Genomic DNA, 26,646 nt, shown 5'->3' with positions numbered 1-26,646 from the left:
ATGTTTGTTTCTTTTCAGGTGATGGTTGTGGACACACTGTTCTTGGTCCAGAGAGTGGAACATTTGCATCAATAAATTATCCAGAGACGTATCCCAATAACACTGTTTGTGTCTGGGAGATTCGTGTACAGCCCAATCAGAGAATTATTTTTAAGTTTGGAGACTTTGACATTGAAGACTCTACCTCTTGTCATTTGAGTTACCTAAGGCTCTACAATGGGATTGGCTCAGGCCGAAGTGAAATTGGTAAGTAAAATGTAACCTGTTAATGCTTGACTAATATTAAGGTAGTGCTCCTGTAAAAATTGGTTAAAATGGGACCAGGGTGAAGGGAAGTTATGTCCATGTCAATCTCCTCAGGTAGTGAAGATGCTGCTGTGCTCTCTTGACCACAGAGTACAGCACCTGCACCAGACTTTGAGGCAAGTGGTCCCGGATTCAAATCCGGCCGGCTGCTTGCACACTTTCCATCTGTGCTGGGTTGAGCATTGAGTTACCAACTCAACCTCGTAAAAAAACAGATAAATACTAAAAGAAATGGCAAGGTTGCAGCCTGATCCACCATAAGGTGAGAAGAGGAGCAATAATCTGCAATATAAGGTGTGCTTAACAATTGTGAGTTCAGAATGCCTGAGCAGGTAAGAAATTGGAATCAATTCAAAACTAAGAATAACTCTTGCAGAAGGAAGTCAGTAATTTTGGGAATATAACGAGAGAGATAGTGGTTTGGAAAAAATTAGTGACCTCTTGCATAACTTGTATTCATTTGTACCATGAGGTTTTGGATATTTCCCTCTGTTGTCTTTTAAGCTAAGCTTCAGGCTTGAATAATATAAAATAATTTCTATACTGATTTCTGATCTTTGCAGCTATAAAATTGAAAACCTCTTTCTTTTGTTTTTTGCCTGAAATGTAATGCAATCTGTTTGTTTTCAAAAGCTTTTTATTCATCTCTTGTTGATTTTCCAGGTAAATACTGCGGACCTGGATTTCAGAGGGAAAAGGTTATAGAATCAGAGAGCAATGAAGTCACTGTTCAGTTTATGAGTGGGATTCATATCTCTGGTCGAGGGTTCCTCGTATCTTACTCTACGTCAAATGAATCAGGTATTTTAGGAGTATTTTGTATTTCACTTTTTCCTGCTTGAACCATCTTCAGGACTGATTTATTACACCTGTGTTCTCAATCATGGTAGCTTGTGTGACAAATTGTCAGCACAGAGTCTTCCAGGGCCTAAGAGTTGTAATCAGAAACATCATTCAGTTAACTATTAGATGTCAAGAATGGTAAGATTTGAATTGTTCAAAAAAGCACCCAAATTTTACTTCACTCAGCCTGCAGTGGAGTTCCCATCTTTATGGGTTTATACTATGACTTGCTGTCTGTGAAGAACAGGTTCTCAAGTTCAAGTTCTGTTTATTGTCATTCAACTGTACACATGTATACTGCCAAGTGAAAGTGTTCCTCCAGACCAAGGTGCATGACCCAGTACATATAACTCTCACACATACATAAAGTAATATTGCTGCAAATAAATTAACAAATATTAAGGTGCATATATGACACAAGTTTAAAAAGTAAACAGTAAAGCACTACAGGGGCTTCATATGTCGTGTGACCTGGGTTGTGGCAGGGAGTTCAGTAGACTTACGGCCTCGGGGAAGAAGCTGTTTCCCCATCCTAACAGTTCTTGTCCTAATGCTAAAGTACTTCCTGTTTAATGGTAGGGTGTCAAAGAGGTTGATGGATGGTTGGATGAATTTAACAATGCTATGGACCTTACGTATGCAGCGCTCCTGATAATTATCTCTGTTTGATGGAAGGGAGACCCTAATGATCCTCTCAGATGTCCTTGAAATCTTTTGTAGGGACCTGCGGTCAGATGCCGTGCAATTCCTGAACCAGACGGTGATACAGCTGGTCAGGACACTCTCAGTGGTGCTCCTGTAAAAATTGGTTAAAATGGGGGGAGCCTCATTCGCCTCAATTTCGTCAGTTAGACGAGACACCGCTGTGTTTTCTTGACGAAAGAGGTAGTGTTGAGGAACCAGGTGAGATCGTCAGTTATGTGCACTCCCAGAAGTGTGTTTCTCCTAACTCTCTCCACAGAGGAGTTGTGTATATACAGTGAGGAGTGGTCAGCCTGAACCTTCCTTATGCCCACAATCATCTCTTTAGTCTTGTCCACGATGAGACTCAGGTTGCGCCCTATTTCCTCTCCACTCTGTCTTGTCGTTGTTGATGGGGCCAACCAATGTTGTGTTCTGATGATTCGGTTTCAACTGGCTTCAGCAGTACAGTCATTCATCAGCAACACGTGCAGCAGTGGGTTGAACACGCAGCCATGGGGAGCGCCGCTGTTAAGTGTGATGAAATTAGAGATGATTCTGCCATCACGGAGTGACTTGGTCTTCCTGCCAAGAAGTCCAAGATCCAGTTACAGAGAGAGGTGCTGAGACCCAACGAGGACAGTTTACCCACTAGCTTTTGAGGAATAATCGCATTAAATGCCAAGCTGAAGTCGAAAGGCAGCATGCTGGCATATGATGCACCATTTTTCAGGTGGGACAGGACAGTGTAGAGGCTATGGCATCACCAGTGGACTAATTTGAGCGATAAGCAGATGGAAAAGGGTCCAATGTAACAGGAAGGTGGGATTTAATGCAATCCATAACCGGCCGCTCAAAGTACTTCATTATTGTTGTGGGCAGTGCCACTGGACAGCAGTCGTTGAGGTAGCTTATTGTTACCCTCTTGGGCACCGGGATGGTGGTTCCCACCCTGAATCCTGAGAGGACAGTGTACCGTTCCGGAGAGATGTTCAAGATGTCTGTTAGAGCCTCTGACCTGAGTCCCTCAGCACCCGACCAAGTACTGTATGTTATCGGGCCCTGGGGCTCTATGTGGGTTGACCCTGGTTAGGGTCTTCCTCACATCACTGTGACCAAGCAGATTGTCTGCCTGTCAGAGAGGGGGGAAGAGGGGGACCTTCTTTGCCAGCACATCATTCTGTGTATCAAACGAAGCGTAAAAAGACATTCAGCCTGTCAGGAGGAGAATTATCTCTGTTGTTGACATTCAGGGTGGATTTGTAGTCTGTTATGGTCTGAATGCTCTGCCACATGTGTTTCATGTCTCTGGTTTCAGCAATGGCTGTATATTCTCTGTGAATAAGCCTGTTTTTCCTTCCTGATTGCATGGGAAAGCCCAGCTCTTGCTGACATGAGAGCTGTCTTATCCCCTGATCTGAAGGCAGTATCCCGATCTCTCTGTTATGCCAGGACCTATACTGACATCATGGATTCTGATTTGCCCTCACAGTGATGTGTTTAATAATGGTTCAAAGTTCAAAGGTACATTTAATATCAGAGAAGTGTATACAATATACATCCTGAAATTCTTCTTCTTCGTAACCATCCATGAAAACAGAGGAGTGCCCGAAAGAATCAATGACAGTTAAATGTTAGAACCCCAAAGCCTCCCCCAGCTTCTCCCCCACACACATAAGCAGCCCAAAGCAACAATCCCCTCTCCCCCACCAACAAAAAAAAAGCATCAGTGCCACCCACCGAGCACTCAAGCATGCAGCAAAGCATCAATAAAGACACAGACTTGCAGTACCCCAAAGACTACTCATTCACCCAGTAATTCGACATACCACAGGCTCTCTCTCTCTCTCTCCCTCTCCCTCCCCCCCAATAAGGGAAAAAGATGTATCCCTGTTTCACAGCGAGAGGGGAGACATAACAAACAACTCACTGATTTACAATGTTAGAAGTCTGTTGTGTTGCTTTTTCCGAGCTCTGTGCCCAAAGAACTCGGGTCTCTGGGCACACAGCCAGGAGCCAGCTCGCTACTTCCGATCTTCTGTCTCCCACGACACACCGATTTCCTGTGGACGCACCAACTATGAAGGCGAGCTAGTCTTCTAAGCCGCATCCTTGGTATATTGAACAGCGACCATTCGTGAGACCCCGAGAGCAGGTCCCATTCCCACAAAGAACCAAAGTCAGCATGTAACTCCAGGTCAGGGTCTTCAAAAGAGCCCTGAAAGGGTAAAATAGAGATATTAAAGATAGAAATAGAGCTGTTTCCGAAGATGCAAGCAAAGGAGTTGCCGTCAGCTGTCATCGTCTCCTAAGCTCCAGCCCTTATGATGTCCTGATTGCACCTTTCTTTGCCGTCTGTTCATCGATGTTAACCATTGATTGTTAGATGCTCCCTGCCTGTCTCCGTGAACATGTTCCAGTCTGTGTTTTCAAAACAGTCTTGTTACGCAGAGATTGCTCCTTCTGCCCAGGTCTTTATCTCCCTTTGAACTGGTTTGGCATGTTTAATAAGTGGTCAAAAACTGAGGTGAGAAGCACCTTTGTACGCACCAGGGATGTTGGTATAAACCAGGTTGAATGTGTCCTAAGCAACACACACAAAATGGTGGAGGAACTCAGCTGGCCAGGCAGCATCGAGAGAAAAAGTAAACAGTCAGCGTTTCGGGCTGAGACCCTTCATCAGGTCTGGAAAGGAAGTGGAAAAGTCGGAGTAAGAAGGTGAGGAGAGTGGGGAAGAAGTAGAAGGTGGTAGGTGATAGATGAAACCTAGAGAGGGGGAGGGGAAAGAGCTGGAGAGTTGATTGGTGAAAGAGATAAAGAACTGGAGAAGGGGGAATCTGATAGGAGAGGACTGAAGACCATGGAAGAAAGGGAAGGGGGAGGAGCACCAGAGAGAGGTGATGGGCAGGTAAAGTGATAAGGTAAGAGAGGGAAATGGGAATGGTGAGGGGGAGCAATTACCAGATGTTCAAGAAATCGATATTCAAGCCATCAGGTTGGAGGCTACCCAGACGGAGTATAAGGTGATGCTCCTCCATCCTGAGTGTGGCTCTGTAGAGGAGTCCATGGACTGACATGTTGGAATGAGAATGGGAAGTAGAATTGAAATAGGTGGCTACCAGGAGATCCTACTTTTTCTTGCTAATGTGTTCCGACCTCTGGTAGCAAAGTGGGGGGTGGATATATGGAGCCACAATCACAATAGCAGTGAACTGCCTTGGTAAATAGTTAAGGGCCTACATTTCACCTTTCTGATGTAGTAAATAAGTTTTATTCACTGCTGCATGATTTATGGTAACTATTGTTAAATGGTTCAAGCACATTAGTGATTTCAAATGTAAGCAGCAATCTTGCATCATGAGATTAAATGAGGAATAAAGTTCGCTGGGATTGTAAATTGCAATGGGTTAAATCGATAAAATCTAGAATTAATGATAGCTGCCTCATTTTACCTTATCACAATGAAATGCTTCAAAATGTTTTATGTTATGGAGACAATTCATTTTGTACCAGTATAGCTCTGCAAAAAATAGGAAGGATATGTATGGGGTCTTTCTTTTGTTACATTTAAAATGGCGACTTTGTTATGTTAATCTGGGGAATGCGGCTTTGTTGTGCTTTAACGCTGAAGAGAGTTTGCGCTAGCAGTTTGTTTTACTTTAAATTGAGATAGCAGGGTTCTATTAGCCAATGGGTGGTTATGTATCGTTTTATTTTCGGATACCATGCTGTATGATATGACTGTGGACTGAGTTTTGGCGGAGAGTCGGAGGAGAGACGAGGAGGACCGCGGACGTGCGGAGAGGCTCCGGTCGATCACTAAGGGTGGTCCTGAGCCGTGAGTCGACGGAATTCGGGTGGTTGTCTGAAGTTGAATTGAGCCCAACGGTAGCGCGCGAAGAACTTGGACTTTGGACTTTGATAAGTGTTGGCGCTTTTTTTTTCATTACTTTCCTCTCTGTATCAAATGTATATTAATGTCATAGAATTAGTAATATCTATAAAGTGTATTAGTTAAAATTTACTGGGTGTGCTGGCTGATGATTGATGTTTGTGATTGATTCGGGCGGCCACCAACCCTGTGGGGAGTGTAGAGGCGGGTGCTGGGCTGGATTTCCCCTAGACATACACGAGCCAATATAACGGAACGTTACAGATAAATAATTAGTTAATTTTTACTAATTTTAATAGTAGGAGGAACCTTAAAGCAATAGAAGAGGAAAGTAAGAACTTCTATCTTGATAACACAAACACGAGGAAATCTGCAGATGCTGGAATTTCAAGCAACACACATAAAAGTTGCTGGTGAATGCAGCAGGCCAGGCAGCATCTCTTGGAAGAGGTATAGTCGACGTTTCGGGCTGAGATGAAGGGTCTCAGCGGGAAACGTCGACTGTACCTCCTTCTAGAGATGCTGCCTGGCGTGCTGCATTCACCAGCAACTTTTATGTGTGTTACTTCCATCTTGATGTTTGATTTTTAATACTTCAGTCATCTTTATTGTACTCTGAATAGAAACCAATTATTTTTCAGTCTTCAATTCAAAGATGGTACTTCAGACATTAAGCAACGTTGGAAAACCATTACCATTGAAATAAATACATTTTAATTTTGCTTAAAATGTTTATTTTAAACACATCAATAATGAAAAAAAAACAAGTGGCTCTATTAAATGGAAGTATCTAACCTGATGCAAACTAAGAAGCATTTTCTTTGACATTTAATGCTAAGGGATGTCAGCAAGAAAAGAGTTTGGTAGCAGAATAAACTAACAGGGCATTCAGAGGAATTAATGGCTGGTAAAGTAGCTAAATTCCAACAGACCTGGAACAAAATGATCCAGCCTGCTGTTTTTCAAGCCTGGATTCTCCTAAACATGATTCAGATTGACTAGGTGCTGGAGTGCCAGTCAGATATCTAACATGGCCTTATTTTCATTCAGAAATATTACATGATCATTTATTTTCTTAGACCTAGCAATCTTGAACATGCCAGCCTTATCAAGTCATTGTTGATTGGAAATGTTTCATAGCTAAGAACTGTGGAAATCATTTATAAATATTAAGAGCTTTTCCACAAATCTAACAAGCTTGACTGGAGTTCAGGCCCTCTTTCAGGGTTCTCGCTTGTCATCATCTACAAGTCCTGGGTCCAAGCCTGAAGGTTGATTGGGGGTCTATGGCCAGAGCCCAAGACTGCTGGGGAAGTTGAGGCATGGTGTCTGCGAATCCTGGAGTCCACTGGAGGACTGTGTACGTGGAGAGGTGGTTGGGAGAGAGGGAGGAACAGGTCTTGGTTCACTGTTGTTGCTGAGTATGTTGTGTTTTGTTGTGGTGTTCTGCCCAGTATCATGGGCATGCTATGATGGTGCTGGAATGTGTGGTGACACATGTAGACTGATCCCAACACATCCTTGAATGTGTTTGTTGTCAAGACAAATGACCCATTTCACTGTATGTTTCAATATACACATGATAAATAAATCTGAATCTGAAAAATTGTGTTGTATTTTACTTAGTTGGTCTCAATGTACTTTTGCAATGAAAGCACTTTTGACTGCTATTCAAGTTCCACATCTTTTCTTTAGGCTGCCTGTACTGCTAGTATTTTCAAGAAGAAATAAAGTCTGGCATTAGATTATGTCGAGCAGTCTTTTGACTGGTTAGCATCAATTGATACACGGCTTTTAACTTGTGGCTGGCTAAAGCTCCTGAATATCCATCTTCAACAGTACAAATGATATCTGTGTAGTTTCTACAATGACATGTTGACATATGGCTAAAAATACCCTGATATTGCTCCATAAAGCACCTAAATGCATGTCTAAGCAGATGTCCAAATGAGATGCAATCCAGGCCAAGTGACTTTCTGAATTCATTTTGAAAGCCAGAAGAGTACATGTTCTGAATAAGTATTTGCTGATTTTCATTAAGATGATTTGGGAGTAAACAAAACATTCTTCTGCCTAAAAACGACTAATTCCTTCAAGCTTGTTTATCTGTGGCATTAAATGTATTGCCGAGTTATGGTCACTCTGCTGCAAATTGATTTGACATTAGAAGGAAATCTCTGCAGTAACTCCATGACTTTCCCACTTCCTGCATTGACTATCCTGTGACCTCTCTGAGCTGAACTGCATTATTAGTGCTAATGGAGGCAGATTTAACAGCAGTGTTTAGAGCTGATGTCCACTGGGAATTAAATTCAGTCTGAGCAACTTGTGCCTTAACAGCTGCAGGAACTCTTGACAGACGGAATACAATCAGCTGCTTCCAGAGGCAAATACACATCACTCAAACACAAGAAAGCATATGACACCCTTCACTTTTACTTTTTCTGTGTTTGAATGATGCAATAAAGCAAAATGCAACCATTTAAATAAAACCCTTATTTTAAAAAAACTTTTTAAAACTTTTTTTTAAAAGGAATGTCAGCAAGTGTATATATGAGAGTATTGAAGTAGTAGTTAAAAAAATAGGTGAAACACCCTGTTGTTTAAAGAAATGAAGGAATAAGATTGATTTATATTTTGGTTCTCCTCAGAGTATAGGTAACTACACATTCTTCCATCTCAGTTAGAAGATCGTGTGTAGAATTCCAAAATCTTGAACATATAGTGAAGAAATATGATCTGCTAAGGAATTTGGGTGTCTTCAACATTTCATTTACATTTCCAGCCTCGATATTATTTTGTGTAATCTAATTTCAGTGAGCTATCTGAAACATAATATGCTGTCAAAGATTTTGTCTTTCTTAGTGAAATATTAAATTGGCCCCATTTGTCCAGTTAGGTAATTGCTACAGACCTTAATGAATTTTGAATAGCAGGGAATTCCATCTATCACTTGCCACCTCTTCATTTCCCACCTAGTCAACTTTTACCCCTCAAGCAGATGCTATGGTCAAAAATCTCAAGGCTGCTTGTGGAATCTACTATGCAGAAGTTGGATATAAATCTTCTATGATAGTGATTATGTATCATCTTATGTACTTCTTTGAATAAAGAACAATATGGGCCCTACGGCTCATGAGGTTGTGCCAACTGTATAAACCTACTCCATCAATCTAACCCTTCCAACATAGCCCATTATCCTTACATCCATTTGCTTACCTAAGAGTCCTTTCATGTTCCTGTTATATCTGCAAACACTCCCAGCTGTATTTTCCAGGCATCCACCATTCTCTGAAAAGTAAAATCCAAAAAAAAACTTCCTTTTGACAACTCCCCTAGACTGTCCTCCACTTACCTTAGTGTCCTCTGGTAATGGCAATTGCTGCCCTGTGGAAAAAGGTGCTGGTACCCACTCTGCCTATATCTCTCACAGTCGTATACAATGTCAAGTAACCCCTCATCTTGTATCACTCCAAGCTCCAGCTTGTGCAACCTTTCCTCGTAAGACATGTTCACTCAGGCAACATCCTGATAGCACAGTAATGTAGAGATTACCGCAACACTTCACAGTTCTGGTTGTAAGGTCACACTTTGATTCCCATCACTGCCAGTAAGGAGTTTGTACATTCTCCCGATGACTGTATGGGATTCCTCTCACAGTTCAAAGACATGCAGGTTAGGGTTAGTGAGTTGTGGACATGTTATTCTGGCGTCAGAAGCATGACAGCACTTATGGGCTGCCCAGTACAATTCTCGCTGCTTTGATACAAACTATGCATTTCACTATATGTTTCAATATACACACGACGTATAAAGCTAATGTTTAATCTTTGGTAAATTTCCTTGCACCCTTTCTAAAGTTTCCATATGCTTCCTATAATGAGGTGATCAGAATGGGAACAAGATGCTCTTGAGCGTGATCTAACCAGAGTTTTACCAAGTGGCTGTTAAGAAAGCCCTTAAATCCGAGTGAAGTCATCGGGACGCCTTCATGACGGTGTTGTTTTTTTTTAGCAGGCTTTCTTATTTTTATGAGGCCGAGTTGCGAGCTGGACGCTCAACCCAGCACGGATGGAAAGCGTGCAAGGGAGCTGGCTGGATTTGAACTCGGGAGCCTTCGCTTCGTAGTCCGGCGCTGATGCCACCAGCCGGCCTGTTAAACTCAATTCCCCGACAAATGAAGGCAATCACATCTGTGCCTTTTTTTTTTGATCTGCAATTACAATTGTTGAGCGGCTACGTTTTAGCTCACAGAAGCTGTAGACTTTGTGTCTGCACAGGTTATCATCGGACAGTGTCTCCCCCCCCCACTTTTTTTTTACCAGGGTGTGTGTGTCTCTCTCTCTCCCCCCCCGCACAGACAGAGTCTCTGTCTCTGTCTCTCTCTCTCTCTCTCTCTCTCTCTCTCTCTCTCTCTCTCTCTCTCTCTCTCTCCCCCCTCCCCCCCCCCGCACAGACAGAGACAGACACACACACACACCTGATCTACCAGGGTCTGGCTCGCTCTCTCTCTCTCTCTCTCTCTCTCTCTGTCTCACTCACACTCACTCACTCAGACACAAACGCACACGGAGACACAGACACATCTACAGAGGGCAGTAAAGGGACAAGGGCCGAGGCCCTTCATTATGCCTCTCTGCTGTGCTCACGCCTCAGCAGACTGACTGGTTTTGCAGCGGGGTGGGTGCATGGATGTAGAAAAAGGAGGGAGGGAGGGAGGGACAGCACGGCAGGAGGAAATGTGTGTTGTGGACTGATGGCGGCCCTGTGCCCCACTCACTGTCAAGTTTCAACAGATTCCATGCCTTATAACTTTCTAGGTGAGCCTACGATAGGGCACCATAACAAACACCTTTGTAACATCCACATACACCACATCTACTGCTCTGCTTTCATCAATTTGTTTAGTTATCTCCTTGAAAATCTCAATTTTAGGCTCGTGAGGTACGGCTGGACCCTCACAATGCCAGGCTGAGTATCAATATTATGACTATGCTTCTTCATTAGTTTGATGTAAGACTCACTCGTCTATAATTCCCAGGATTATCCCTGTTACCGTTCTTGAACAAGGGAACAACATTTGCCATCCCCAGTTCTCTGGTACCACTCCTGTGACTCTCACTGGTGAACTCTGAAAACTGAAATTAATATTACTTATCTCCCCTATCTCCTCTACCTTCAGGCACGTTAGCCCCGAGTGGTCCGAACCCCACTCTAGTCATCCTCCTGTTCTTCATGTATGTGTAGAATGCCTTGGTGTTTTCTCTAATACTACTACGTTACTTTAAATAGACTCAATGGCTTGGCTTCCACGGCCGTCAGTGTCAATGAATTCCACAGATTCACCACCCTATGGCTAAAGATACTCTTCCTCATTTCATTCTAAATATGGAGGGTTATAGAATCACACAGCATGGAACCAGCCCTCTGATCAACTGAGTCTGTGCCAGTCATCCGACACACAATCACTTTTATTTCATTTTATTCTCTACATGTGTGCCCATCAACTTCACCGAACACAATGCCCATATATCACTCACTTGCACAGTAGGATCAGTTTAAAGTGGCTAGTTAACCTACCAACACCTGCAATTTTAAGTGTTAGAAAACTGGAGAAACCAGAAAAAATCCATCTGATCACAGAGAAGACATGGAAATTCCACATAGCATTCAAGATCGCATAGGATTGTACCTGGGGAATTGAGCTGATGTTTTCCCAATTGTGAGGAACTTCTGTTGAGCCAGACATTGTTTTAAGGGCCAGACTACAGAAATGGAACACTGGCATTTAAAACTACTTGATCATCAGCAAAATGTCAGCAGGCAGTGATTAGCAAATCACTCCAATTCTCATTTCCACTGGGAAATTACTAGGGCAATCAAAAGTGCTATTTTTTTTTATTATTTATTCTCTTTTGGCTTTGAATACTTATATTTCTTCCAAACTTTCCAGAATCATGCAAAATAAACTGGATCTTGCTAGCCAGAAATATTAGAAACAGCATTTCTGTTAATCCATTGGGGCATGCGTGTTGCATTGACACTTAATTTAATCTTATATATATTATACCAACTGAAGGGTGTGTGCAATTATCTCAGTCTAAATCCTGAAGTTCTACTTTGCAAACTTTCTTTTACGTCATGTTTTAATTGCAGTTCAAGGCTTCTGCCAGTGAAAAATATACTTGTGCTCAATTGTTGGACTTTACATTAAGAGCTAACAGTTTGTGTTTGTCTGTATTTGGCAGTTGTGAATTATGAGTGCATCCAGGCATGTGCAGCTTCCATCTAACAACACCACTCAGTCACTCGGATGGATATTGATCTGTACATGGGAAATATGAGAAGATTTAAATTCCATCCATTAACAGTGTAATCTCAGAGCCCTGTCTGACATTGCATTAGCATTATTGATTGCTTATCATTTTATTTAATGTGTCTCAATTTACTATTTTGTTTTATGATACCTTTGTTATTCTACTGGGAAAATTAATTGTACTGTGTGTTTTTTAGAAAGCACCAGTGTTTAAAATGAAGTATACCTTATGCTAAAGGTATTTAACTTGTGGTTGCTTTTCTTTTTTCCTATTTCTTTTTAGTATGCTATATAGTGCTTACAACTTGTCATTGTAACTGTGAATGAAGTCACCAAAGAGACATAGCTGGTAGATATAAAAGTCATAAACGCCTTGATTTCGGGGACAGACAAGTTGGCAGCCTTCGGAGTCATGAGAGAGAGGGAGAGAGAGAGACCAACCCAACATTATAGCACAGTTTTATATGTTAAATAACAGGACAATATCTACAGTTACAATGCCCTCACAATGCTTCTTTTGAGTCGCATGTGATTTTGCTAATGCCCAGATCTTCCCATCAACACACCCAAAATGAGTGCTAATTACTGTGGTCTCTCAGTTGTATTCATGCATTGGGGTATTTATTGAATTCATGCATATGCAGACACCTCAATTGAATTGGATGATTCCTGTTCTGAGTGGCATTTCCCACCAGAGCTGCATTTTAAATCTAATGTACAATCCATATTCAGATATGAAAGTTGGTTGCTGAAGCTTATTTGCTATATTGCATCTCTGAAATATGCCCACACAACTGCTCTTGGAGTAAGTGTTGAGTAAAGTGAACATGATATTATATAACTGCTGTTCTGCTGCCTCTTTTGCTTATCTCCAATTGATGGAAGATTGGAAATACTTTTGTGAAAGGTTGTGGGTCCAGAAGTTGGATTAGACTGATAAATTGCTACATAGTGGGCTGTAAGGCTGTATGTTCAATGTTGGCCTGCTGAAATTGGAGTGTGTTCAGCAGAAGAGATGAATCTGTTTCTCACAGAAATGTACCATGCTTTGCATGAGTGAGGACAAAAGAGATGAATGTCCTTGAACAACGCCTCAGCCAGGTGTTGGGTCCTTTGTATATACAATCATTTTCTCTTCTATAAGATTGGTTTATCAAGGCCAAGCATACTGCCTTGACCAGAGGAGCTAAATTGCGTTTGATTCTTCCTCTTAATCCAAGATCAAACAATCTAATGACTTGCACAACTTCCAATCTTTCACAGTCTGTCATTACCCCATCATTGCCCACCTTGGGCCTACAACAGTAGTGATCATGCAGCAAGCATGCATGGACTGTTTTTTCATTGATGTCAAAAACCTGAGACCTGAGGCCCAATTTCTGGAAAGCCTCAGATTTACCATATTTTTCAACCCAAATTATAAATTAAACTGTGTTAGGGGTTTTGTTTTTTTAACATCTGTATTTATGAACTAGTTTTGTGGGTGCAAGACAAAATTATGCTTGCAACTGGCACAGATCTTGGCAGTATTGTGAACAATGAGGAATTTAGTGATCGAATTACGCAGGATGTGACATCTGGTGGAAAGGGCAGATGAAGTTCGATTGGGAGAAATGTGAGGTAAAATATTTTTGAAAGGAAAACTAAGAACAGACGATATAGAATAAAGAATATTGTTCTAAAAGTGGAAGATGTGGTTATGTGTCTATTGAAAGTGACAGGCAGGTTGAGAAAGCAATTGAAAACATATTTTTCATTGAAGCTTAGAGTACAAAAGCAGGAAAACCATGCTTTTGAAAACACTGGCATGACTTCTTTGTGTTAATTTCTGATTGTCACATTATAGGAAGGAAATGAGGATATCACAATATGCCAGAGAGTAGTTCCTGAGATGAGGGACAGATCAGAAGGGATAGAACTGTTCTCTTGGGAGGAGGGAAAACTAAGGGAAAGCTGGGAAAAGATATGGAAAATAATGAGGAGCCTGCCCTGCCTGGATCATTGGAAGCTCTTTTCTTTTGGTGGAGGGTTGAGGACTGGAGGTCACAATATAAAATAGAAGGGAAAATAAGTGGCATGAGGAACAAAGTTCTTTGGTAGAGTGTGTTTTTGGAATCTAGAAAGCACTGCCCGTAGATGTGGCAGTTTCATCGGTAGTTGGATAAATATTGAAATACTGAGTGAGGCAAAGGTGCAGATCCACAGAGGACCAGGGATGGGACCAATGAGTGACAGAGGGCCTATGTGGTCATGGTGGGCTGAATGACTCATTTAACCATTCTGATATTCTATGTATAAGCTCAAGGTGTCATTGAAATTATTCAGACCTAACTGAGAGGTTTGTGAAATGTATTGTTTAAAGTCAATTTTGCACAGGAAGGCAAGTAGTGCTATCTGGAATAATTTGAATTTCAACTCTGTCATAATTTAAATATTGACTATTTGCTCAGTTACTATAATGCTTCATGAATGAAGGAAAAGACCACAACAAAGATTTTTCTCCATGCGTGGGGATTCCTCCTAAAAACAGTAGCCACTGCACAGGCATGGGAAGCATCAGCAGCAGTGGAAGGCAGATGGATATCCACCAAATAGAGTGAGTTATTTCTTTTTGCGTGGGTTTTTTTCTTATTTCTTTAATCCATGGAAGAAAGAGGGTCTCGGGGAATGGCCATTGTCAGAGTGGGAACTTAGAGGCTTTGACTCAAGAGGCTGAGGCCAAAGAAACCAGTAAGAAGAGTAGGTTTTTCCATTCGTTATTGCTGATTTGGTCTTGGTTGCCCATTGTACGGTGCAGGCAGGATGGCAAATATGGCAGTGGAATGCTCCTCCTGTAAGATGTGGGAATTCATGGAACCTGATCGCCTCCCTGATGACTACACCTGCAGGAAGTGCAGCCAGCTCCAGCTCCTGAAAGACGGCATTAAGGAGCTGGAGCTGGAGTTGGATGAACTGAGGATTACCCGAGAAGCAGAACAGTTGATAGATACGACTTTTGAGCAGGTGGTTACAGCCAGGTGCAGAATTTAGGGAGTAGATGGGTGAAGACCGAGAGAGAGGTAAAGGGAGAAAGAAGTCAGTGCAGGGTCCCCCTGTGGCCTTGCCCCTCAGCAATAGGTATACCCTTTTGGATACTGATGAGGGGGGATGACCTAGCTGGGCAAAAAGGCAGCAGTCAGACCATTAGCACCATGGTTGGCTCTGAGCCTCAGAAGGGTAGAGTAAAGTCAAGCAGAACAATAGTGGACTTGATAGTTAGGGGGACAGATAAAAGATTCTGCAGTAGCAAAAGAGACACTAGGATAGTGTGTTGGCTCCTGAGTGCTAAGGTCCAGATGTCTCTGACCAGTTGTAGAATATTCTTGAAGGGGAGGGTGAGCAGCCAGAGTTCGTGTTACATGTTGGTACCAGTGACATAGGCAGGAGAGGGGTAGGGGTCCTGCGCAGTAGTTTAGGGTGTAAAGAATGATACGATTAAGAAAGTCTTTGACTTTAAGTTACCCCGGGTCAAGAACGATGAGTTCGGAGAAGGACATAAAGATACAGAAGGCGCTGGCGTGGTGGGCTATGAACGGCATGAAGGAAATCTGGAAGTCGAACCTGACCAGAGGGCTTAAAAAGATGATCTTCATAGCAGTCACAGAGTCCATTCTCACATACGGATGCAAGACGTGGACACTCACCAAGACCATGCGAAAGTCTCTAGATGGTTGCTATACACGAATGCTTCGGACAGCTCTTGACGTGAATTAGCAACAACACATGATGAACGTCGAGCTCTATGATGACCTACCGATGCTCACCACTAAAATCGAGACGAGAAGACTGCAACTAGTGGGGCACTGTCTACACCACCCCGAGCTACCTACCAGCCTAGTCATCATATGGGAGCCCAAGCACGGAAGGATGAACCCTGAGTGCCCTCCCAAGACTATGGTCAACACACTCCTAGAAGACAGCGGCGCTGCTCACGTAGATGAACTGAACACACTGATGAGGGAGAGGGAGAAGTGGAGAGTCCGTCATCGTGCCCGACGCCGGCCCCCTAGGCCTGAGTCAATGTTGTAGTAGTAACAGCAGCAGATGCTGCTCCAAGGTGGTAATATCCAGATTACTCCTGGTGCCATGAGCTAAGGAAGCTAGTGCAGACGAATGAGTGGCTGAAGAGATGGTGCAGGGAGCAGGGTTTCAAGTTCTTGGATCATTGGAACCTTTTCTGGCGAAGGGGTGACCTGTACAAGTGGGACGGATTGCACCTGAACTGGAGAGGAACCAATATCCTGGGAGTGGGGTTTGCTAATGCTATTGGGGAGGGTTTAAGTTAGATTTGCAGGGGGGTGGGAATCGATATCAAGGGGCAGAAGATGGGGTGGTTGGCGCACAAGTAGAGACAGCTTGTAGGGAGTTTGTGAGGAAGGGTAGGTAGATGATAGAGCAAAGATGCACTCAGCCAGATGGTTTGAGATGTGTCTATTTTAATGCAAGAAGTATCATAAACTAGGCGAATGAACTTGGAGCATTGATCAGTATGTAAAACTATGATGTGGCCATTACAGAGACTGGGATTTCTCAGGGGCAGGAATGGCTGCTGAGTGTGCTGATATTTAGATGTTTCAAAAAGGATAGGAAGGGAGGCAAAGGAGGTGGGAGCGTGGCATTGCTAATCAAGGTTAGTGTCACAGCTGTAGAAAAGGAGGAAGTCATGGAGGGATTGTCTACTGAGTCAGTGTGAATGGAAGTCAGAAACAAGAAGGAGGCAATAATTCTACTGGGAGTTTTTATAGTCTCCCTCCCCCCCTCCCCCCAATAGTAACAGCGACTTTGAGGAGCAAATAGGGAGGCAGATTCTGGAACGGGGCAATAATAACAGAATTGTTGTGATGGGTGATTTTAACTTTCCTAATATTGACTGGCATCTCCTTAGTGCAAGGGGTTTAGATGGGGTAGAGTTTGTTAGGTATGTTCAGGAAGGTTTCCTGACACAATATGTAGATAAGCTCATGAGAGGAGAGGCTGTACTTGATCTGGTATTGGGAGATGAAACTGGTCAGGTGTCAGATCTCATAGTGTGATCACAACTCTTATCTCCTTTACCATAGCACTAGAGAGTGGTAGGAGCACACGATTTGGGAAAGCACTTAATTGGGGTAGGGGGAAGTATGATGCTGTTAGGCAGAAACTTGGGAGCAGATGTTCTTAGGGAAATTCACAGCAGAAATGTGACAAATGTTCAGAGAACATTTGCATGGCATGCTGCATGGGCATGTTCTAATGAGGCAGGGAAAGGATGGTAGGGTAAAAGAACCATGGTGTACAAAGGATATAGAAAATCTAGTTAAGAAGAAAAGAAGCTTACAAAAGGTTTAAGAAACCAGGTACTGTTAGAGTTTTAGGAAATTTCAAGGTTGCCAGGAAGGAGCTTTGGAATGAAATTAGGAGAGCTAGAAGGGGCCATGAGAAGGCCTTGGTGAGCAGGATTGTAGAATGCCTTGAGGTTTTCTTTAAGTATGTGAAGAGCAAGAGGATGAGCCGTGTGAGAATAGGACCAATCAGGTGCAATAATGGAAACGTGTGCATGGAGTTGGAGAAGGTAGCGGAACTACTTAATGAGTACTTTGCTTCAGTATTCACCAGCAATTGTGGGGATGACTTGCAGTGGACTGAAACACTTGAGCATATAGACATTAAGATAGAGGATGTGCTGGAGCTTTTGAAAAGCATTAAGTTAGATAAGGCGCCGGGACCGGATGAGATATACCCCAGGCTACTGTGGGAAGCAAGGGATGAGATTGCTGAGACTCTGGCGATGATCAAATTACAGGAAGGACATAAATAAGGTTGAAAGAGTGCAGAGAAGGTTTACAAGGATGTTGCCGGGACTTGAGAAACTCAGTTACAGAGAAAGGTTGAATAGGTTGGGACTTTATTCCCTGGAGCGTAGAAGAATGAGGGGAGATTTGATAGAGGCATATAAAATTATGATGGGTACAGATAGAGTGAATGCAAGCAGGCTTTTTCCACTGAGGCAAGGGGAGAAAAAAACCAGAGGACATGGGTTTAGGGTGAGGGGGGAAAAGTTTAAAGGGAACATTAGGAGGGGCTTCTTCACACAGAGAGTGGTGGGAGTATGGAATGAGCTGCCAGACGAGGTGGTAAATGTGGGTTCTTTTTTAACATTTAAGAATAAATTGGACAGATAAATGGATGGGAGGTGTATGGAGGGATATGGTCTGTGTGCAGGTCAGTGGGACTAGGCAGAAAATGGTTTGGCACAGCCAAGAAGGGCCAAAGGGCCTGTTTCTGTGCTGTAGTTTCTATGGATCTTTGCATCATCAATAGGGACAGGAGAAGTACCAGAAGATTGGAGGTTTGCAAATGTTGTTCCCTTGTTCAAGAAGGGGAATAGAGATAACCCAGAAAATTATAGACCAATGAGTCTTACTTCAGTGGTGAGCAAGTTGTTGGAGAAGATCCTGAGAGGCAGGATTGATGACCATTTGGAGAGTCATAATCTGATTAGGGTAGTCAGCATGACCTTGTCAAGGACAGGTCGTACCTTACAAGCCTGATTGAATTCTTTAAGGATGTAATGAAACACATTGATGAAGGTAGAGCCATGGATGTAGTGTATATGGATTTCATTAAGGCATTTGCTAAGGTTCCCCATGCAGGGCTCATTCAGAAAGTAATGAGGCATGGGATCCAAGTAGACCTTGCTTTGTGGATCCAGAATTGGATTGCCCACAGAAGGCAAAGGATGGTTGTGGATGGTTCATATTCTGCATGGAGGTCGGTGACCAGTGGTATTCCACAGAGATCTGTTCTAGGGCCCCTACTCTTTGTGATTTTTATAAATGACTTGGATGAAGAAGTAGAAGGGTGGGTTAGTAAGTTGTGGATAGTCTGGAGGGTTGTCAGAGGTCACAGTGGGACATCAGTAGGGTGCAGAACTAGGCTGAGAAGCGGCAGATGACATTCAACCCAGGTAAGTGTAAAGTGGTTCACTTTGGCAGGTCAAATTTGAAGACAGAATGTAATATTAAAGGTAAGACTCTTGGCGGTGTGGAGGATCAGAGAGATCTTGGGGTCCGTGTCCATAGGACACTCAAAGCTTCTACACAGGTTGACAGTCTTATTAAGAAGGCATATGGTATGTTGTCCTTCATCAACCATGGGAATGAGTTCAAGAGGTAATGTTACAGATTTATGAGACCTTAGTTAGACCCCACTTGGAGTACTGTGTTCAGTTCTGGTCACCCAACCACAGGACGAGTGTGGATACTGTAGAGAGGGTGGAGAGGAGATTTACAAGAATGTTGCCTGGATAGGATGATGAGAGGCCTTGATCATGTGGATAAAAACATAAACATAGAAAACCTACAGCACAATACAGACCCTTCGGCCCACAAAGTTGTTGCCGAACGTGTCCCTACCTTAGAAATTACTAGGCTTACCCATAGCCCTCTATTTTTCTAAGCTCCATGTACCTATCCAAAAGTCTCTTAAAAGACTCTATCGTATCCGCCTCCACCACTGTTGCCAACAGCCCATTCCACACACTCACCATTCTCTGCGTAAAAAAAAAGCTACATCTCTTCTGTACCTACTCCCTAGCACCTTAAACCTGTGTCCTCTTGTGGCAACCATTTCAGCTCTGGGAAAAAGCCTCTGACTATCCATACGATCAATGTCTCTCATCATCTTATACACCTCTATCAGGCCACCTCTCATCCTCCGTCGCTCCAAGGAGAAAAGGCCGAGTTCACTCAACCTGTTTTCATAAGGCATGCTCCCCAGTCCAGGCAACATCCTTGTAAATATCCTCTGCACCCTTTCTATGGTTTCCACATCCTTCCTGTAGTGAGGCAACCAGAACTGATAGCCAGAGGTTTTTCCCAACGCCAAAATGGCTAATGTGAGGGGGCATAGTTTTAAGGTGCTTGGAAGTAGGTACAGAGGGGATGTCAGGGGTAAGTTTTTCTCACAGAGAATGGTGGATGCTTGGAATGCACCACCGGTGACAGTGGTAGAGGTAGATACAATAGGGTCTTTTAAGAGACTCTTGGTGTATGGAGCTTAGAAAACAAGATGGCTATGCGATAGGGAAATTCTAGGCAGTTTCTAGAGTAGGTTTCTTAGTCGACACAACATTGTGGGCCAGAGGGCCTGTAATGTGCTGTAGATTTCTGTGTTCTATGTTCTAAGGCAAAAGTGGGACCAAAACGGTGGCCTGTGTGTGGATGCAGAAGTATAAAACACAGAAAGAAATTTTGCCTTTGTAGACAGGAGGGCTGATCTACTTAGTGAGATCCTAGAGGAAGAATGTGAAGTATTGGAAACAATATTTATTTCTTTTGAATGAGAACACACTTGAGAAAAGCCAGATTTTGTCATCCTCTAGCCTTCAGCAGCATTAAGATGTTGAGTATGAGGCAGGCTCATTAGTTCAGTGCATCTGTTGGCTGTCAGCCAGTTGAGACGTCACTGGGATATGTGGTTTGCCTGCCAAATCCTCAGTGGGTGTCTCTTTGTTTGGATATCAGGATTTGCCATCATTGAGGAAAATTTATATACCTTAATAGGAACAAACTCAACTCTATAAAACCATAAGAACCGTTGCGTTTCAATTAGCAGCAGAAAAAGAAGCACTAATCATTTCAGAACTTTTTTAAACAGTAATGTAACTACTACTGCTGGAATTTGAAATCAGATGACAGAGAGAAGTTAATTTTATCAGACAGATGCTTCTTTGAAAATCTACTTATTTGGTTGTGCTAAAGTGTGTCTGAGTACTTTGAAGATTCCACAAGTCATTATGTACATTCTAAATCAATGGTTTCCAATCATATTTATTCCACAGTCCAAAACCATTAAGTAAGGGATCTGTGGACCCCAGGTTGGGAACCCATGTTCTAAGTTGAAGCTTTGAAGTGACAAAAAAATTATAGGAGCTGAGGCTGTGGGTAAGGTTATGTTGCTCAGATCTGCACTAACTTGTCAAACGTTGCTGTAGAACCTGGTGGCATGCTATCCTTTTGTCAAATTAGGATATCATTTTAATTTCATTTAGTATAGAAATTGGTCTTCAGACTGTCGTTGGCTGGTGCAGTCAAGCTGCCTCATGTAGGATTTTGAATTCTGCTAATTGAAGATGGCTTGGGGTGAGAAAATCTGCAGTAAGGTTTCTTTGATGGTCCGAAGCAGAAAGCCAGACATCTAGGTTTTGATTTAGTTTAAAGTAAGTTTATTGTCAAAGTGCATATGTTACCATATACAACCCTGAGATTCATTTTCTAGTGGGCATATTCAATAAATCCATAATAGAATAATAGCCATAATAGAATCAATGAAAGACTGCATGAACTTGGGCATTCAACCAGTATGCAAAAGAAATTTCTGCAAATGCACAAAGAAAGAAGTAATAATAAGTAAATAAATAAATAATAAATATTGAGAATGATTAAGTGTCCTTGAAAGTGAGTCCATGGTTTGTGGGAATATTTCAGTGATGTGGTGAGCGAAGTTATCCACTTTGGTTCAAGAACCTGATGGTTGAGAGGTAATAACTGTTCCTGAACCTGGTGGCATGAGTCCTGAGGCTCCTGTATCTTCTTCCTGATGACAGCAGCAAGATGGTTGCAGAGGTAAGCATTTCTTACTGCATCCTGAAAATGATGTCTGAACAGGAGGATGCTGGCAAGGACTGTGTACATCTTGTGTGAATTGTACTGTTCACCATGCTTTTTAAAGTCTGCTAATTATACAGGGAGATGCTAAAATCCATATTTATCAGTTATTTGATAATCAACCGGTAACTGCCTTGGAAAAAAAACTGGAGACCGGAAGATAGGCTGGTGTCTTTGGGATAATTTGATACTGCGTTTTGCTGGTTCAGTTAGTGATTGACCAACTAGTTGACTCACTGATAAAACTTGAGAGATATGGTAACTAGTGCCTGGACCCTTCTTATTGAAAACTAGGCAGGATTTGAAACTAATTTTTCAATGGGTTAGTTGCATGGGATCCATGAGATCACACCATTCCTGCATGATCTGAACGAAATTTCATGCAGTTGTTTTCAGTTGTGTTTCTTCTCCATGCTAACAATATTCATCTATCATATATCAAGATGTTTCTAGTCTGAATCCTGGAGGATTAATATATAAACAAGATAAAATGCCATAACAACTTCAGCCCAGTAGTTCTGACATCTACCATCATGAAGTGCTTCAAGATGCTGGTCATTGTGCACATTAACTCCGACCTTCCAGATAACTTCAGCGCAATGCGCCTACTGCCGACACAGGTCTAAAGTGGATGTGATTTCCCTGGCCCTGCACTCATCTTTGGGGCATCTGGACAGTAAACACACCTATTTCAGACTACTGCTGATTGACTACAAATCCACCTTCAATACAATAATTCCAAGCAAGTGCATCTCCAAACTCTGGACTCTTGGAGTTAACGCCTCCCCCTAGAACTGAATCCTTGACTTCCTGACCAACAGACAGCAGTCAGTAAGGATAGGCAGTAACACCTCTGCCACAATTATTCTCAACACTGGCTGTCCACAAGGTTGTATCCTCAACTGTCTGCTCTATATCTTGTACACTGGTGACATCATGGCCAGATTCTGCTCTAACTCTTATCTACAAGTTTGCAGACAAAATCACTGTTGTAGGCTGTGTCTCAAGTAACAAGTACAGGAAGGACATGTTACTTAGTCACATGGTGTCAACAACAACCTTTCCCTCAGTGTGTGATAAGGCTGAGATGGGGCAGTTGGTATACAAGTAGATGTAATGTGTAGTGAGACTGTATGGGCAGAGACAGAGAAACATTGCTGTCAGTAGGATGACTTGAAGTGTAACATGCAGGCAAAATCAATAAGGTTGATGAATACAGGACAGAAGGTGTTATATTTGAATACCTGCAGTATAGGGAATAAAATAGATGATCTTGTATTGCAGTTAGATATTGGCAGGTATTATGTGGGCATCACTGAGTCATGGCTGAAAGAAAATCATAATTGAGAGATTACCATCCAAGGACATATATTATATCAAAAGAACAGGAAGTTAGGCAGGGAGGTGCTGTGGCTCTGTTGGTAAAAGATGAAAGCAAATCCTTAGAAATAGGTGAAATAGGATAAGAAGGTGTAGAATCCTTGTTGGTAGAGTCAAGAAACAGCAGGGTAAAAAGACTGCAATGGGAGTTATAAACAGGCTTTCGAATAGTAGCCAGAATGGGGGATACAAATTACAATGGGAGATGGAAAAGGCATGTAAAAAGAGCACTGTTACAGTAGTGATGGGGGACTTCAATATGCAGGTAAGTTGGGTAAATCAGATTGATGCTGGATCCCAAGAAAACGAATTTGTAGAATGCCTACCAGATGGCTTTTTAGAGCAGCTTGTGGTTGAGCTCACTAGGGGAAAGGCAATTCTGGGTTGGGTATTCTATAGTAAGCCAGATTTGCTTAGGGAGCAAGGGACAGTGATCATAATATGATAGAATTCACCCTGCAATTTGAGAGGGAGAAGTTAAAATCAGCTTTATCGGTATTATAGAGACATAAGAGAGGAACTGACCAAAGTTGATTGAAAGGGGACACTAGCAGGGATAATGGTAGAACACAATGGCTAGAGTTTCTGCGGGTAATTTGGAAGGTGCAGGACAGATGCATCCCAAAGATGAAGAAATATTCTAAAGGGATCATGAGGCAACTGTGGCCAACAAGGGAAGTCAAAGACAGCAGAAAAGCAAAAGTGAGGCATATAATACAGCAAAATGAAATGGGAAGTTAGAGGACTGGGAAGTTTTTCAAAATTCAAAATAAATTGATCTTCGAAGTACAAATATGTCACCATATACAACCCTGAGATTATTTTCTTGTGGGCATACTCAATATAGATCCAATAACAATAATAGAATCGATGAAAGACTGCCCCAATTGGATGTAATCAGTATGCAAATACAAAAAGAAAGAACTAATAATAATAATAAATAAATGAACAATAAACATTGAGTTGCTGACCCTCTCCACCTCTAATTCCCCCGATGAGGTCTAGTTCATGTTCCTCTGATTTCTTCCTCCTGAAGACAATAATCAGCTCCTTGGTCTTGCTGACTTTGAGTAAGAGGTTGCTGTTTTGACACCACTCAGCCAGATTTTCAATCTCCCTCCTATATAATGATTCGTCACCACGTTTCATTCATCAGCAAACTTCAATATGGCATTGGATTTGTGCAGTCATAAGTCTTAAGTGATTAAAAAATAACAAAAGGAACCTAAAACAAAAGCCATAAAGAGAGAAGAGGAAATATTAAGATAGGCTAACCAATAATATGAAAGAGTATACTACAAGTTTATTTTTCAGGTATAAAAAGAATAAATGTGAGGTAAGAGGGGATAAAGATATGGCAGATGAACTTAATAAGTATTTGTTGTCAGTATGGCAGAAATTCAAGTGTGTTGGCAGAAGTTAGTGTAGTTGCTATGACTCAGGAAAACGCGCTTGTGAAGCTGGAAGGTCTGAAGGAAGATAAGTCACCTGGACCAGATGGATGACACCCCAGGGTTCTGAAAATGGTAGCAGAAGAGATTGTGGAGACATTAGTAATGATATTTCAAGAATTACTAGACTGTGGAATGGTTCTGGAGACCTGGGTAATTGCAAATCCCACTCCACTCTTTGAAAAGGGAGGATGAGAGGTAGAAGAAAGGAAATTGTAGGCCAGACAGCCATCGTTCCCTCTTAGGCTGTGTGCATGTGCGCGCACACACGTTTTTCAACCAGCGCACAAAGGAAATTAATGTGCACACAAAAGGTTAGTTACCTAAGATAATGTAGTCGTTAATAATTATACTTATTGAAAATAATCTTTTAGCTGACTGTTTCTGTTAACTAGTTAGTTGATTTTTCAAGTACCACAATGCATGTCACTAATTTACGTCACCTCACCTATCCTGTTCTGGTTTGTACAGCTGCATCACGGTGGCAGCCATGTTTGGCGGACAGTGTTCATATAGTAAAGTTTACAAAGGTCTGTTTCAAATCCTGTAGATGGCTTACTAAGTTTTCATTGGAAAAAATATTGATTCACTATATCGAATTCAAAAGAAGCGAAGGGCGTGAAGCACAAAATAACTGCAAATTTGTTTAAAATTGAATAGCTTAACAAAATAGTAGAAACTGTTACACCAAAAGCTCATGAGGTCATGAACGTTCAGCTACGAGAAATATTAATGTATGATTCGGAAACTGGAGTTATCGGTTTATATTGTCGTGATGCGAAAGTTGCTGGAGAATTTGCTAGTGGAAAGAAGTGGGATGATATTTGGAAACTTGACTTCTTGAAGCATCATTTGGCAAGTAAATCGCATTTGGACGGTGTACAAAAGCTCAAGCAACAGAACCCGTCATTACCCATTAACAGGAGTGCTATGCATGTTACGGTTGAGTGCAGATGAGTGAGAGTGAAAATGATCAAACTCAGAGGAGATCGAAGTTAAGGTACAAGAATGGTCAGCTTTTGATTTCTCCGCAATTGCAGATTGTGACTTCACATTTGGCGATGAACAAGTTAATGCCTTATGTCGAAAATACCATAATTTTCTAGCTGAAAGTATTGTAATAGACAGTTTAATGATTTCAAATTTTCCATGCAAGAAAAAATTAAATCCAAACCTATTTCAAACTTTGCTCAAATGGTTGCATTTGTACTTCAAAATGAACAGTTTTGAAACCTTGGCACAGTTGATGGACATTGGGGGAATCTTTCTTCCGTCTAGTGCGGACTGTGAGTGAGGTTTTAGCCTAATGAATCAACTCAAAAACAAGCTGAGAAACCGTTTAGGTGAATGTCATTTGGATATGTTAATGAGAATCAAAAGCTATCAATGGGATGGAGGTTCTGTTAGTCAAGATAAAGTTTACAAAGAATGGGTAAATGCCAAAGACAGGAGAGAGAAAAAATAACTGAGTGACTTAAATATGATAAAAAATTAAATATCTCCAACCTGATAGCATGAACATTGACTTCTCTAACTTCCGTTAATGTCCCTCCTCCCCTTCGTACCCCATCCCTTATTTATTTATTTATTTATTATCATTATTATGATTTTTTTCATTTCTCCTATTTTTCCTCTCTTTTTTCTCCCTCTGTCCCTCTCACTATAACTCCTTGCCCATCCTCTGGGCTTCCCCCCCCTGCTTTCTTTCTCCCTAGGCCTCCTGTCCCATGATCATCTCCCTTTTCCAGCCTCATATCCCTTTTGCCAATCACCCGTCCAGCTCTTAGCTCCATCCCTCCCCCTCCTGTCTTCTCCTATCATTTCGGATCTCCCCCTCCCCCTCCCACTTTCAAATCTCTTACTATCTCTTCTTTCAGTTAGTCCTGACGAAGGGTCTCGGCCCGAAACGTCGAATGTACCTCTTCCTATAGATACTGCCTGGCCTGCTGTGTATGACTTAAATATGTATGTTATTTTGTTGTTATTCTGTGCAGTTTTATGTCAAATGTTTTGTAAACCTACATAAACTGTCCCATGTGTGCATTCAGTGCGCACATACTTTTGTCACAGGAAAAAATTTCACAACATCAG

General features: G+C 42.0%; 1 protein-coding gene across 2 annotated transcripts in view; it reads left to right on the top strand.

The window, feature by feature from the left end:
- The window catches only part of dcbld2 (discoidin, CUB and LCCL domain containing 2), a 115,164-nt gene that overhangs the window by 17,047 nt on the left and 71,471 nt on the right, over window positions 1-26,646 (top strand). For both annotated transcript variants that reach the window (XM_063050526.1, XM_063050525.1), the window contains exons 2-3: window positions 19-246; window positions 970-1,107. In XM_063050526.1, coding sequence (XP_062906596.1) covers window positions 19-246; window positions 970-1,107 — 366 coding nt within the window. The remainder of the gene's footprint in view (window positions 1-18; window positions 247-969; window positions 1,108-26,646) is intronic.

This window comes from Mobula hypostoma, chromosome 6, assembly GCF_963921235.1.
Source record: "Mobula hypostoma chromosome 6, sMobHyp1.1, whole genome shotgun sequence".
NCBI lineage: Eukaryota > Metazoa > Chordata > Chondrichthyes > Myliobatiformes > Myliobatidae > Mobula > Mobula hypostoma.
This window is presented reverse-complemented; position numbering and strand designations above follow the sequence as displayed.